Source organism: Prionailurus viverrinus, chromosome D4 (assembly GCF_022837055.1).
Source record: "Prionailurus viverrinus isolate Anna chromosome D4, UM_Priviv_1.0, whole genome shotgun sequence".
Lineage (NCBI taxonomy): Eukaryota > Metazoa > Chordata > Mammalia > Carnivora > Felidae > Prionailurus > Prionailurus viverrinus.
In genome coordinates, this window is record NC_062573.1 from 27,054,477 (window position 1) to 27,067,803 (window position 13,327).

A 13,327-nucleotide genomic window follows, 5' to 3' on the forward strand; every position below is an offset into this window, starting at 1 on the left:
TGTGGAACACCAGCAGTCAGGGACTGGCAGAAAGATGATGAGCTGATTCAGAGTCTGAGAAAGAAGGACCAGGAGGTAGGAATGAGCCAGGAGGAAGCATCACGGAAGCTAATGAGTGGGTTTCATTAGCATGCATCCTCCGGCCACCCGGCATTTTGAAAATTCTCATTTTGAAAATGAGAGAATTGAGGCTCTAGGGGATTTAGACTCAGGGTCACGCAGCTGGTCAGTGGTGGAGCTGGGATTTGAACTAAGGTCTCTCTACCTCTAAAATCCAATAAACTATTTCTTCTATACCATGTTTAGCAACACAGAGCTTGGCGCAAAGTAGGTGCTCAATAAGTGTTTGCTGGCTGGCTGGCTGAATACTATTAGCAGCAAAAAAGGCTAAAAGATTTCAACAAACAAGCAGAAAAACCCTGCAGTGTGCCTGGGAGCATGTCCATAGAACGGAAGCAGCTTAGGACTTTTTATAGCCTTGCAGACATGGTGATGACAAAGGCTTGCCTTCCTTCAACTGCTCTGTTAACGATCTTTTAAAGTCCTTTCAGAGCAGGGTTTTTTTTTTCCCCCTCTTCTTTCCATTCTTGCTTGCAAACGAAGGATGATTTTAGAATCCAAGCCTTTTTTATTTTGCTAAAGTACATGATGAGTAAAATGGCCTCCCAGTCAGCACTTTCCAATTTTGAAAGATGCTAAAAACTGATCTTTAAAGGCATGTTTCTCTTCTTTATGCATCAAAGGGCCTTGAGGCCTGCTGGAGAGGAGGGGATGCAAGGCGGGAAGGCAGCACCACCTGCAAGGCTGAGCCTCAGGGTGGAGGGCAGGGAGTGACTGGGGTGGGGTGCAGGCCGGAGGGCCAGGGCCCGGCTGGGCTGGATGCTGCCTGCCACATCCACCTTTAACCTGTTCTCAACAGAACAGGGCCCTGCCTGGATCCCTGTCCCACACGGCAACCCTAACCCAGGACGGAGCCTCAGGCAAACGCCCTGACTGTTTGTTGAATGAATAAATGAGTCGCAGGAGCAGCTGTTCAATACACACAGAGATAATAAGTGCAATCCCATTTATAGAGTTTTCAAATATAAGTTTTTCTTGGAGTTAAAGACGGGTTGGGAGGAGGTTATAAAATCCTAACACTAGCTAGCACTTACTGGGCACTCACTATGTGCCAGGAACTGTGTGAAGCAGTTTGAGGATCATCTCATTTAGTTCTCCCAGCAACCCTGGAATTAGGCCCTGGCATTATCCCCATTTTACAGGTGAGGAAATTAAGACTAAGATGGAAAAAGGAGTGGCCTGAGATACCCTGAGGCTTGTTGGTGGAGCTGAGATTTGAACAAAGCTCAGAACTCAAAGAGACTCTGGCACTTCTTAATTGGGAAGCTTCGTGGGTTCCAGGAAGGTATAGAAAAGTCTAAAATACTGGAGTGAGGGTGGGGGGGGGGGGTGCTGCAGCCCTATTTCTGCCATCAACTCCGCCGGGGACCTCGAAGCTCCTTTCTCTCCTCTGGCTTCAGTTTTCCTGGATGTCATATTCCGTGTATGAGGAAGGAGAATAGATGCTGTCTCAGTGCCCTGCAGGGTTTGCCTGCCCTTGGGGAAGGAGATCAGGGATGCTGCCAAGACCCCTCAGAGCCACCAGCCTGTGCAGACTTGTCGCGGGGCATGTCCCTGAGGCCAGGGAGGGCGGCACCAGGAGCCAAGGGGAAGCTGGCCCCAGAGAGGACCAGAGAATCCAGGCTGGGGTGGGACGGGAGGGCAGAGTTCTTGGCCGCAGAGCCGGGGGTGCAAGAACGTTCCATGCCCATGGCCTCAAGCCTCCTGGTGTGCCTGTGATCCACTCAGCTTCACTTACATGTCCTTCTGTCCGCAGGGCAATGACGTGAGGATCATCCTCGGCCAGTTTGACCAGAATATGGCAGCAAAAGTGTTCTGTTGTGTAAGTAAAACTTTTTCACGGCACTGTGTCTTTGGGGGGGTTTCACGAAGCTTTTTCTCAGACTCGTTCTGACTGCCTGGTCTGAGCGGAATATAGGACTGGAAGCGGTTGTTGGAAGCAGAAGTGTTATTTTCACTGCGCTTTCCTCTTTGCGGGGAGCTAAGCCTCCGGGGCTCAGAACAGTACAGTCCTGGGAGGAACTAGGGACCTCAGTTGACCAAACCTACTGGCTAATTCCTGGTCTAAGCCCTGTCGGCTAATTCTCTGCCCATCTACTCACCCACACTTGATGGAGGCCTGCTCTATGGCACAGCCTCTCCCGCTGAGAGACCAGACCTCGAGGCTGAGGTGCCTCGGACCCCCTCCCAGCCCTGGAACAGGGCTCAGAGCCTAAGTTTAGAATAATCTCTCAACTGTTCAGTACCTACCCCTGAATTCTTTACAATTGTCTGGTGTGTGATAGGCTACACAAAGTAGTTTTTTTTAATGCCTTATCTCATTTAATCTTCTCAATAACCATGTGAAACAACTATCATTACCCCACTTTACAGATGAGGGAATAGAGGCCCAGTTTGTGGTAGAGCCAAGGCTCCATCCCCTTCACCTGACCCCCAATCTAAAAGTCTTTTTTTTAATGTTTATTTATATTTGAGAGAGAGTGCACAAGCAGGGGAGGGGCAGAGAGAGAGAGAGACAGAGACAGAGACAGAATCCGAAGCAGGTTCCAGGCTCTGAGCTGTCAGCACAGAGCCCGATGCAGGGCTTGAACTCATGGACTATGAGATCATGAAGTCGGACGCTCAACCAACTGAGCCACCCAGGCACCCCACCTGATTCCCAATCTAATCATCTTTTTTTCCGTATGATGTTTGAACCTAAGTACTTGCACGGATTCTAGCACAGAAACTAAATATCTGGGTTTTGATACCCTGGCTCCCGTCCCCTGCCCCAGGTCAGAGAAGAAGCAACAGAATGGGAGCCCAGTCCTGTGAGTCGTTATCTCCCCAATAAGCTCTTCCTTGTAGACTGAGCCTATTCTAGGTATAGTCTCTTGTGGTGGGCCTTAGGCCTCTGTTCTCTTTGATCTTTTGTCAGTAACTTGAATGAGATTATAAAAAGCAGACTTTGTAGGAATTTTGGAAGTTGTGAAATATGTTGGATGACAGATCCAAGGTGCAAAGAACCCTAACAGGCTGGATGGAATGTTTGATTAAATCTAAGAAGATTAGATCTAATAGCCCTACTAGAAGGTGACATTAGCACAAATCAAGCTGCCTATGTCCATGGTGGTGTAGAGGCATAGCTGAGGAGTACTGTGCATTTAGAACAAAAGAGACTTTGGGGTCTTGGTTGACCTCAAGGCTGCTGTGAGTCGCCAGTGTAAGCATAACTGCCAGGAGCCAAGGGGACCTCAGGCGCTATGTCCACACTCGGGGAAGGTGGCCCCTCAGCTGTCTGCTAGAGAGACACTGCCTGGGGTATCCTACTCAGCTCCTGGTGCACCTTTCAGGAGAGAGGCAGGAACCGAAAACACACCAGGAGTGAGGAGAGAGCAGTGACCTGAAGCCACGGTCACACAGAGCTATTTTACCCCGAAGGCTCAAGAACAAAATGAGAACCTGCCTGATCATCTCCCGATTTACCAGGGAGGAGGGAAAGGCCACGAGGCTGACATTTCTGGAGACCCTGGACAGAGTTTAGAGCTCAGGAGTCGGTCTTCTGCTTGGGTGCTGAATTTGGACTTGTTGTTGACACTCTGGGAGTCTCAGTTTTCTCATCTGTAAAGTGGGGATAATAAAGCACCTGTTTCATAGGATCGTTGTGAAGATTAGATGAGCAGAAACACTTGGCACAGGGCCTGATGAGCCCTCAGTAAATGTCCGCAATCTTCTTTTGTTTGTCTATGTAAAGTCTCAGGCATCTGAGAATGGAATAGACCATTGTTGGGCTAGTGAGTTTACTATCAGATGGTCTCTACAAGATTGTATTAAGCATTCTGTGCTCCAGGTAAAGGTAACAAGGGGTCTTTCCATAGGAAAATCTAAGGAAGAACAATGAGAAAAACTGAAAAAATGGAGCAAATTAATTTAATGCCTTTTACTTCAAAACCTTGCTTGTCAAGTTTTACTCATAAACCTTTACTCATAAAACCCTGTGCATTACCATCTGAAGTCCAGAAATGGCCCGTTTTGAAAAGGAAAATAATGCTCTGTATTGGAGAATGTAATCTCTTTTGGGGGAGGAAACTGGATTTTATCCCCGCCACCCTTCTCCATATCCCCAGGGCCTTGCAGACAGCTGGCACATGGTGGGTAATAACTCCCGGAGAAATAAATTAATAAAAAATGATCCATGAAGACACCATAGTGGTCGCTGGCCATCTCCCTTCTCCAAAAACTGCAGACAGACCTCATGTTCTGCTTTGAGCCAAACCCAAGTGGAGGTGTGGCTGTGATTTCTCTCCGTGCCATGCACTGGGATTCTTTCCTGAGTGGCATTTCCAGCCATTGTTTCTGCTCCAGAACAGACCGAGTGGCTGTCTGCCTCTTGACCCAAAGGCCCAGGCTGCCTGCCTTCCACATGGCATGGGACACCATCCACCTTCTTGTCCCACTTTCCTCTTTCCTCTTATTGGACGGTGGGTATTTTGAGATGGGCTTTATCTTAGGGTCTGCAGGTGGCTTTGTTGAGGAATTCCGTAGAGCTTTTTTGTTGGCTGTTTATTCCAAGTGTCAGACCCTCAGATAGAACCTGCCCTCCAGGGCTTGGAGCCTTATCTGGTTAGGAAGCAATTCTTCTGGCAGGTCTGGAAGATCCCGAAGAGAGTCTGCTCAGTGTCTTCTTATGGGTGGGTGACAGAGGGAGGGGCTGCTCGGAGCAGAGACTCCCTACCCGACTCCTCACCCCAAAAAAGGCTTCCTGCCTGTGTCGGGGTCAGAGTGCAGATCAGATGGATACAACCGTATCTCTGCCATCCAAATGCCGCTTTGCAAACTTTGCAGCATGTTGCTGTGTTCTTGAGCCTGGAACTGCCACCAGGGGAAGAGCAGACTCCGGCAAAGCTATTTATAGCCCTGTGGCAAAGTGTTCATTTGGGCTTAGCACAGCTTGAGCAGGTCTTGTCACTTTTGTCTTCTCCCTCCCCCCTCGGGGGTCTATTCTAAATTCTCTAACACTCACGCCTGGGTTCTGGTTTTAGCCCCACCAGCTGTGTGACCTCAGGCAGGTCACTTTACACCTCTGGTCCCCAGCTGTTGCCTCCCCTCTAAAATGGAAGCAGCAGTCCCTGCCCCATCTGTCTCACAGGATTGTCAAGAGGCCTAAATAAGGCCGTGGAAGGGAGACCATCATCCCAACTGTTAACTGCCTTCCCAATGTGAGGGTTTATTACTATCGTTTTTGTGAACTGTAATATGAAAAGGGAAATGTCCTTCTTGCATGGGGAGGGGAGGAAGCAAAAGGAAACATTATAAAAAGGGGAAATTGGATTTTTTAAAATAATTCACATCATGGTTACCTGTCTGCAGCCAGTAAGAACCAAAGCGGTCCATGAGACTGAAGAAGGTGAGCTCAGGACTGCCTGTTGCCGCGTGGCAGGGCTGTTTGGTGGCCCACAGGTCCTGAGATCACATTCCCACTGAAGGCAGAGAAAGTCAAAACTGAGGTGACTGTGTAAACCAGAAAGGTGTTCCTTTAGTGACTCCACAACCACTTATCAGGTGCCCTGTGCACACCAGCCACTGTGCTGAGCACTGGGGAACCCAGGGAAGAGCGGACCCCACCCTACAAAAACTGTCCCTTTGACAAAGGAGACAGACTAGCACACCAGCAGCTACTCCCAGCTCATGAGCTTAACAACTGCAGCCCTTCTGAAGACAGAAACGTCACAATGGAGGACTGGAGCCTTCCCCTCAGTTGCTTTCGATGGTGGATGGTATATTTAAACCAGTCCACCTACCTTGCAGGAAACCCTCTTAGACCCTCACTCAAAGCCTATTTACTTTTGTTCTGCACATATGTTTAACAGCCCAGGTGCCCCTCGTTCCAAGCCATAGCAGTTTAAAACCAGCAAGTTCAGAGAGGACAGGGACTGGATGGCCATGAAGAGTGACACCCTAGACCCAGCAGCATTACTGTGCCCAGCCCACAACAGTGACTGGTGTTCAAAATAAAGCTATGCGTTACAGAAAGGAGAAGGGAACAAGAAAGAGTTCCTAAAATGTTCCTGAATGTAGTGCTGGCCGGACACGGTACACGTATTATCTCATGTAGTTCTTACACCAACCCAATGAGATAGGCTTTGCCTTCCACAGGCTATAGAGAGGAAAACTGAGACCCAAGGAGTCGTGCACCAGAGTTACCCAGCTGGTGTGTGGCAGAGAATCTAGTGCTGCTGGACTGTGGTCTCCCTTTTTGTTTGTTACAGAAGGTCAGTAGAAAAATGTTTATCTTCATCCAGACTGACTCATGTTCTAAACAAGATGTGTCGTCCTTCAGATGGACTAAGCTTCTATTTTCTGGAAAATTCATTCGCAAGGAACAGCTCCTAATGAGACAAGGGTAGGTCAAAGAGCTGTCACGGCAGGTCCCTGGGAGGCTTCTGACTTCCTGTTCTGTGCTGCCTCTAAATTATCACGAGGTCTTTGTCCTCAGAGAGGAAGGCAGACCTGCCTGTGTCTGAGTAGAGCTCCCCCCATCCTCGCTCTGCATCTGTTGACTCCTCTTTAACCTTTAACCTCTTTAACCTCTTTAACCTTCCTAATAAGCGTGGCTATCTTTTTGCCTCCACCTTTTAAGGTTGAGAAAGCTCCCAGAAAGTTTTCTCTATTTTGCTAAGAAAAGAGGGGAATTTCCAAAAGTGGACTTTGAATCTTGTCCCCTTGACTTAGCTCTATGTGTTTGGGCAAATTCTTCAATCTCTGAGCCTGAATTTCTTCATCTGTATGATAGAAATAATAATACCACCTCATAGGTTGTTTTGAAAATAAAATAAGATCATATGTGTAATTAGCCAAACATGTAACAGGGGCTCAAGATATGTGAGTTCCTCCCTTTCAGTAAAAGATGAGAGTTGTAAAGTCTCACAGACTCTGCCATTAATACAGTGACCTGGGATCAATACGAGGAGCCTTTTGTTCAAAAGTCTAGCCTCCAGACAGCATCTGGGATTATCTTTTCTTTAAAAGAAAGTTTCTCGGGACTAAACCCCATTCATCAGAGGGAAACCCAGGAGACTGCCTGCCTTTGTTGAGCCAGGATTTTATTACATAATTGAGATATGAGGGCTGCCTATGTTTTCTACAATTGTGATGGGGGCAACATTTATAATGTAGCTGATGGAGAAATGACTATGATCTGAGGATTCATTATGAGAAGTATATCATCTAGAATTGGGGAGGCGAAAGTCCCATATCATCAGAGAAGTCTAGAGAAAAGGCAATGTGATCACTGCTTTGAGGGAGTTGAAAGGCTTTTTCATTAAGTGATTTCGGTTTACTCTCCAGAGCCTTCACTGTACCAATGAGCAGAGGCTGTGGAGATGAGATCTGAGTTAAGGAACAAACATTCTAATTCACGTGTACCCCAATGAGATGTTCCGAACTGCAGGACGGGCTTTCTTAGGCGTTAAGAGAGTTCAAAGAGTTGCCTTCAGTTCCATCTGAAGGAGGAATGGAGGAGCACTCCTCTAACTCTCAGACTTGACAGTAACTTTTCTCCAATGTACAGATGCTCTTAGGGGCTCTGACCCACCTGCCGTGGGCAGACCCTGGCTTGGCATCGAGACCCTAATGAAGGGCAACCAGAACCTTCCTGGAGTCCAAAGCAATCAATCTCTTCTTGTCACATTCTCCTGGCCTCTGCTGTAGGCCAAGGGACACAGAGGGGTGTGACATCAATTGTTTCCCAATGTGTTCATGGCTCTCCAGGAATGAACTGCAGGATTATTTAAGGTTCATGGGGTTTTTTTTTTGTTTTTTTTTGTTTTTTTTATTTTTTATTTTTTTTTTCTGAAATTTATTGACAAATTGGTTTCCATACAACACCCAGTGCTCATCCCAAAAGATGCCCTCCTCAATACCCATCACCCACCCTCTCCTCCCTCCCACCCCCCATCAACCCTCAGTTTGTTCTCAGTTTTTAACAGTCTCTTATGCTTTGGCTCTCTCCCATTCTAACCTCTTTTTTTTTTTTTTTTAAGGTTCATGTTTTAAAGTGTGCACAGGTCAGAGGTGCCTGGGTGGCTCAGTCGGTTAAGCCTCCAACTTCAGATCAGGTCATGGTCTCACAGTCCATGAGTTCAAGCCCCATGTCGGGCTCTGCACTGGTAATACGGAGCCTGCATGGGATTCACTCCCTCTCTGGCCCTCCCCAACTTGTGCTCCCTCCCTCTCTCTCTCTCACAAAAATAAATAAGTAAATAAAGTGTGCACAGCTCATCACAGTGCACAGAGTATCTATTGCAATGATCATGTAATTTTTATCTTTAGTTCCAATAAGGTGACATATTACATTTATTGATTTGTGAATGCTGAACCATCCTTGGATCCCAGGGATAAATGCCACTTGGTCATAGTGTATAATCTTTTTAATGTGTTCTCAAATTCAGTTTACTAGTATTTTGTTGAGAATTTTTGGAACTGTATTCATCAGGGATATCAGTCTATATAGTTTTCTTATAGTGTCCTCATCTGGCTTTGGCCAGGCCCTCATATTTAAATTTTTATTCAGTGTTTATTATTTTATTATATATGTTTCCAGTAAACTACCTTGGATCTCTTGAGAGATAACAAGGAGAAAAATTAATACATTCTCTGGTAAGAGGAGGCCTGAGCCCTCTCCACCTGTCTCACAGGGCACAAAGCCTTGAACAAATGTTTGACTCTTGGTACCTTCATGGTCAACCCATCTGTTGCAGGCATATGAGGAGAACATGTATGGTAGCAAATACCAATGGATCATCCCAGGCTGGTATGAGCCTTCCTGGTGGGAGCAGGTGCACACAGAAGCCAACTCATCCCGTTGTCTCCGGAAGAATCTGCTTGCCGCCATGGAGGGCTACATCGGTGTGGACTTCGAGCCCCTGAGCTCCAAGCAGATCAAGACCATCTCAGGAAAGGTCAGTGCCGCAGTCTGCCCATTTCAGTCCTCAGGCCCATCTCTTTTGATCATCTTGTCTGATGATGTTGGCACAAAGTACCCAGTTCTTATTCTAGCCTTTGCTGTGGGGCTCTGAGCAAATCACTTGGCCTCTCCGAGCCTGTTAAATGGGGATAGCCAGCCATCCACTGCATGCCCCTCTAAGGAACGGTGAGGATCAGATAAGGTATGAGTGCTTTGCAAGCACAAAACACAGTGTTTATGTAAGCGATAGAATTGTGATTTTTATAGCACCAACTACAGGCAGTCTGCCTTTCACACTCTGCCAGAGTTTCACTCCATGTACCTCTGACCTGCAATGTCATTTCTCAGGCTCACTGATGCTCCTGTCAGCCTCGAGGGGAGGACAGACCCCCTCAAGTAGACTTTGGGAAACACGTGCCATAGACCGGCCAGACTGGCTTGAGCCCCAGTTTTGCCACTTACTAGCTGTGTGACCTTGAGCTTGGGTTCTCCAAGCCATTGTTTCCTCATCTGTAGCGTAGCAGTGAAAATACTGTCCTCTGATGGCACATGGTACGGTGCCTGGCCCTTCATTGCTGTCATAACTGGGAGCAGGACCTTGGACAGGGTCTCCACATGTTCCCACAGGCATTACTAACCCCTCCCTGTTTATCTTGGAGGGCTGTGAGAGAGCCAGTAATGTGGCATTCCTGAGTATTTCAGAAGTTCCCCCGTGATTACCTATCAGGGTGTTATCAAGAATCAGGTGATGGCGGCCCTGGTGAATGACTATAGTAACATCTGTCTCTTAGTTCTAACCACCAGCCAGAATTGACAACAACAGTGGGTGTAATTCTCTTCTGCCTTCTCTGAGCTCAGGTTGTTAATTTTTCCACCCAACCACAGCTCCACTGAAGGAATTAAACTTCATGGCAAAGTTATATATATACACATGTATATAAAATCGTTTATATATAAATTTTTTATCCATTATTTAATCTCAATCAGAGCCAACTCTATAAGAATGATTTATTGATTTCTCAAAAAAATGGCAAATCATTAGGACACATTTTGTAAACAACTCTTTAGATCATGCTGGCACCTGAGGGAAGCTGGAAAAACACTCTAGCTAGAAAATGCTGGAAGAAATATTTTCATACAAAAATCAATGAGCATATAGAAAGTTTTTTGAGATGCTGAATAATGCACAGAAACAACTCATTTTATTTCAAGTGTTATTTTTAAAGGTGTCAAAGTTCGTAGCTTATCAGCAGAGACTTGAGTCCGGGGACACTCTAGACTCAACCTCAAAATAACATAAGATTAGGAAAATACAAAGACTAAGCAAAGGATTGCATGCAAGCAGGCAGCGCAGTAACTGAACTGAGGACTTAGGAGACCAAAGACAGAAATGATTACACACGAGGGCTGTGAAGCCGGGGTGCTTAAGGGTCATAAGACACCGCAAGAAGGCCTCGAATGTCGTTCTAAGCAGCATGGATGTGGCAGGGTGGGTGAGCCATGCACGAATGTGAGCAGTACACAGTAATGCATTTTGGGAAGATCATTTTTTGTGGTGTCTTGGGGGAAATGCTCTGACTGTAAAACAGCATCTTCCAGGTCACTGACTTTAATTTTTTTCATTTTAATATTTTTATTTGGAGCTAGTGAGGAGGCTGACCTCACCCCCATAACTCTTGTGCCTGGGAATGGAATACTTTGTGGTTATTCCTGGGGCTGTTCACTTTACCCCTCAGTATGGGTTACTCACTGACAGGCCTCCCAGAAGGGAGTTAGTGCCATTAAAACAGAGCCAGGCTCCTGGCATGGGGAGCTTCCAAAATTCCAGGACACCCAGTCCCTGTCTCTAAGGTTTGAAGCAAGAGACAGCATTTCTGAGGTGCTGGGGTGGCTCAGTCGGTTAAGCGTACAACTCTTGGTTTTGGCTCAGGTCATGATCTCATGGTTCATGGGTTCAAACCCTGAGTTAGGCTCTGTGCTGACAACATGGAGCCTTCTTGGGATTCTCTCTCTGCCTCTCTCTCTCTCTGCCCTTCCCTGGCATGTGCTCTCTCTCTCTCTCTCTCTCTCTCGCTCTCTCAAACTAAATAAATTAAAAAAAAATTAAGACAGCATTTCTTACATTATCCTGAGGTTACAAGATGATTGAAATTATTTGGGAAAACCTGGGGCATCTGCCTCTTGAAAGCAGAGGGTTTAGGGCTCCCCTACAGATCATCTAGACCAGCCTCCTGTCAGATTCTCAGATCCTTCCAGTAGCCAAAGAATTGCTACTTCTCCTTTAATTTTCTCCACTGGTCTCCCAGGACCTCCACAGGTCCAGCTTGTGGTGACCATATCCCCAGAGATTTCCCTTGCCCAAACTAAATAGCCCCAATCCCTCCAGTTGGAATTCACATGCCCAGTGCAGAACCTAAGGGCAAAATTTAAAGCCATGCTTGAATCCTCAGTAGTCAAGATGAAAAGTATTTTCATCAAAATTAAATATTTTTTTAAATTCAAAATTAACACACACAAAAATCCATGATGAACAAAATATCAATATTTTAAATGAAGATAAGATTCCCAGGACTGGGATTAGGGTGAGCTAAGTGATTTAGGACACACAATGGCAAGACTGGATCTTGTCTGTATTTAAAATTCTGATGTTCCTCGTGGATTTTTTTTTTGCATTTGTTTTGATTTTTAAAAATACTGCCTTAAAATGTCATTGGTCTTGATTATTGAGGTATTTGGCTCCCTCTTCCGTGTTATGCCTCGCTCGCCTCCCCCTGGTCCCGGCCCTGAACAGGTTGTGTTGATCCAGCCCCTTCCGTGCTTAGCCCATCCTCCGTGCTTGCTCTTGTTGAACCGTCTCTCCTTGGGGTGTGGGGCCTGTGGTTGAATAAAACATTCTTATTTGTGGTCTGACCACCGCCAGGTTCCCCAACTAACCTCCAAGAGTCTACAGTCAAAGGAAAGTCTAGAGAGGTGGGAAATGGTTCCTGAATTTGGATTTGTGTTATACGTGAGTGCTGGGGACTGTGGTCAGCCTGACACAGGCTGCTGAGCTGATGCCGATATTGGGGTCCATCAGTGTCCATGAAGACAAGCAGACACTTGCAGAACCAAGTGAATGAGCTCTTGACATTCTCACTAGGGAAGCTAAGGGGCAGAAAAGGCTAAGGAGACATACCCAAGATCCTCGTGGTCGGTTGAATAGCGGCCCCTAAAAAGGTATGTCCATGTCCCAACCCTTGGAAGCTGTGAATGTGACCTTAACTTGAAAAAACATCTTTGCAGATGTAATTGATTTAAGGATCTTGAGATCATCCTGGACTATTCAGGTAAACCCTAAATCCAGTGGTGAATGTCCTGAGAAGAGAAAGGCAGAGGGAGATTTGCCACATGGAGAAGGTCATGGGACAGCGCAGGCAGAGACTGGAATGATGCATCTTTAAGAAAAGGAGTGCCAAGGATTGCTGGGAGCCACCAGGATCTGGGAGAGACGCATGGAACGTTTTCTCCTGCAGAGCCTCTGGAGGGAACCAGCCCTTAGTTTCAGACTCCTGGCCTCCAGAACTGGAAGAGAATAAACTTCTGTTGTTTCAAGCCACCCTGTTGGTGGAAATTTGTTATGGCAGCCCCAGGAAATTGGTACAGTCACCCAGCAGGTCAGGGACAGCCCCGGGACCTGAAACCAGGACTGCTCATTCCCTACCCAGGGCTCCTTCCCTTCTGCCATGCTCTCTGCCTAGACTTGCAACGGGCTTCGAACAGAATGCACCCAAATCAGCCCTCTCTGTCTCAGTGGGGCACCTCTCATAGGTGGCATAACAGGAGAGTGTGGGTCTGGTGGTCAGGAGATCTAGCATAAATCCTGGCATTCTCACCAATGAATCGGCCTCCATAGCTAGTCACCCCACCCCCACCCCAGTCTCAGTTTCCTCAACTGAGAATGAGAGATTTGAACCCAATAGCTGCAGGGGTCCTTCCACAGCTAAGTTCTCTGGCTCTGTGTAAATATGGTACTGGGTTCTTACAGTGAGCTGTGTGACAGGTTGTAATGTTAAATCTTGGAATCCCCAAGTGACTCCTAGTAGAGAAAGTTGCAGAATCAGACAGAACAGTGGCCCCTCTTGGAACATGTTCTTTGAGGTTCCCTCTTCCATACACCTGTTGCCAGCGTCAGGACATCCCCAACTCTTTCACTGGCATCCAGGAGAGTTCTGGAAGGAAGAAAAACAAGGTCATGGGCCTCCAGAGCACGTTCATCACTCTCCT

The 13,327-nt window shown here is 46.8% G+C and overlaps 1 protein-coding gene across 1 annotated transcript in view; it reads left to right on the forward strand.

Moving 5' to 3' along the window:
• GABBR2 (gamma-aminobutyric acid type B receptor subunit 2) overlaps nt 1-13,327 on the forward strand; it is a 351,797-nt gene that overhangs the window by 186,771 nt on the left and 151,699 nt on the right. The window contains exons 5-6 of the mRNA XM_047831454.1: nt 1,877-1,942; nt 8,859-9,059. Of these exons, the coding sequence (XP_047687410.1) occupies nt 1,877-1,942; nt 8,859-9,059 (267 nt within the window). The remainder of the gene's footprint in view (nt 1-1,876; nt 1,943-8,858; nt 9,060-13,327) is intronic.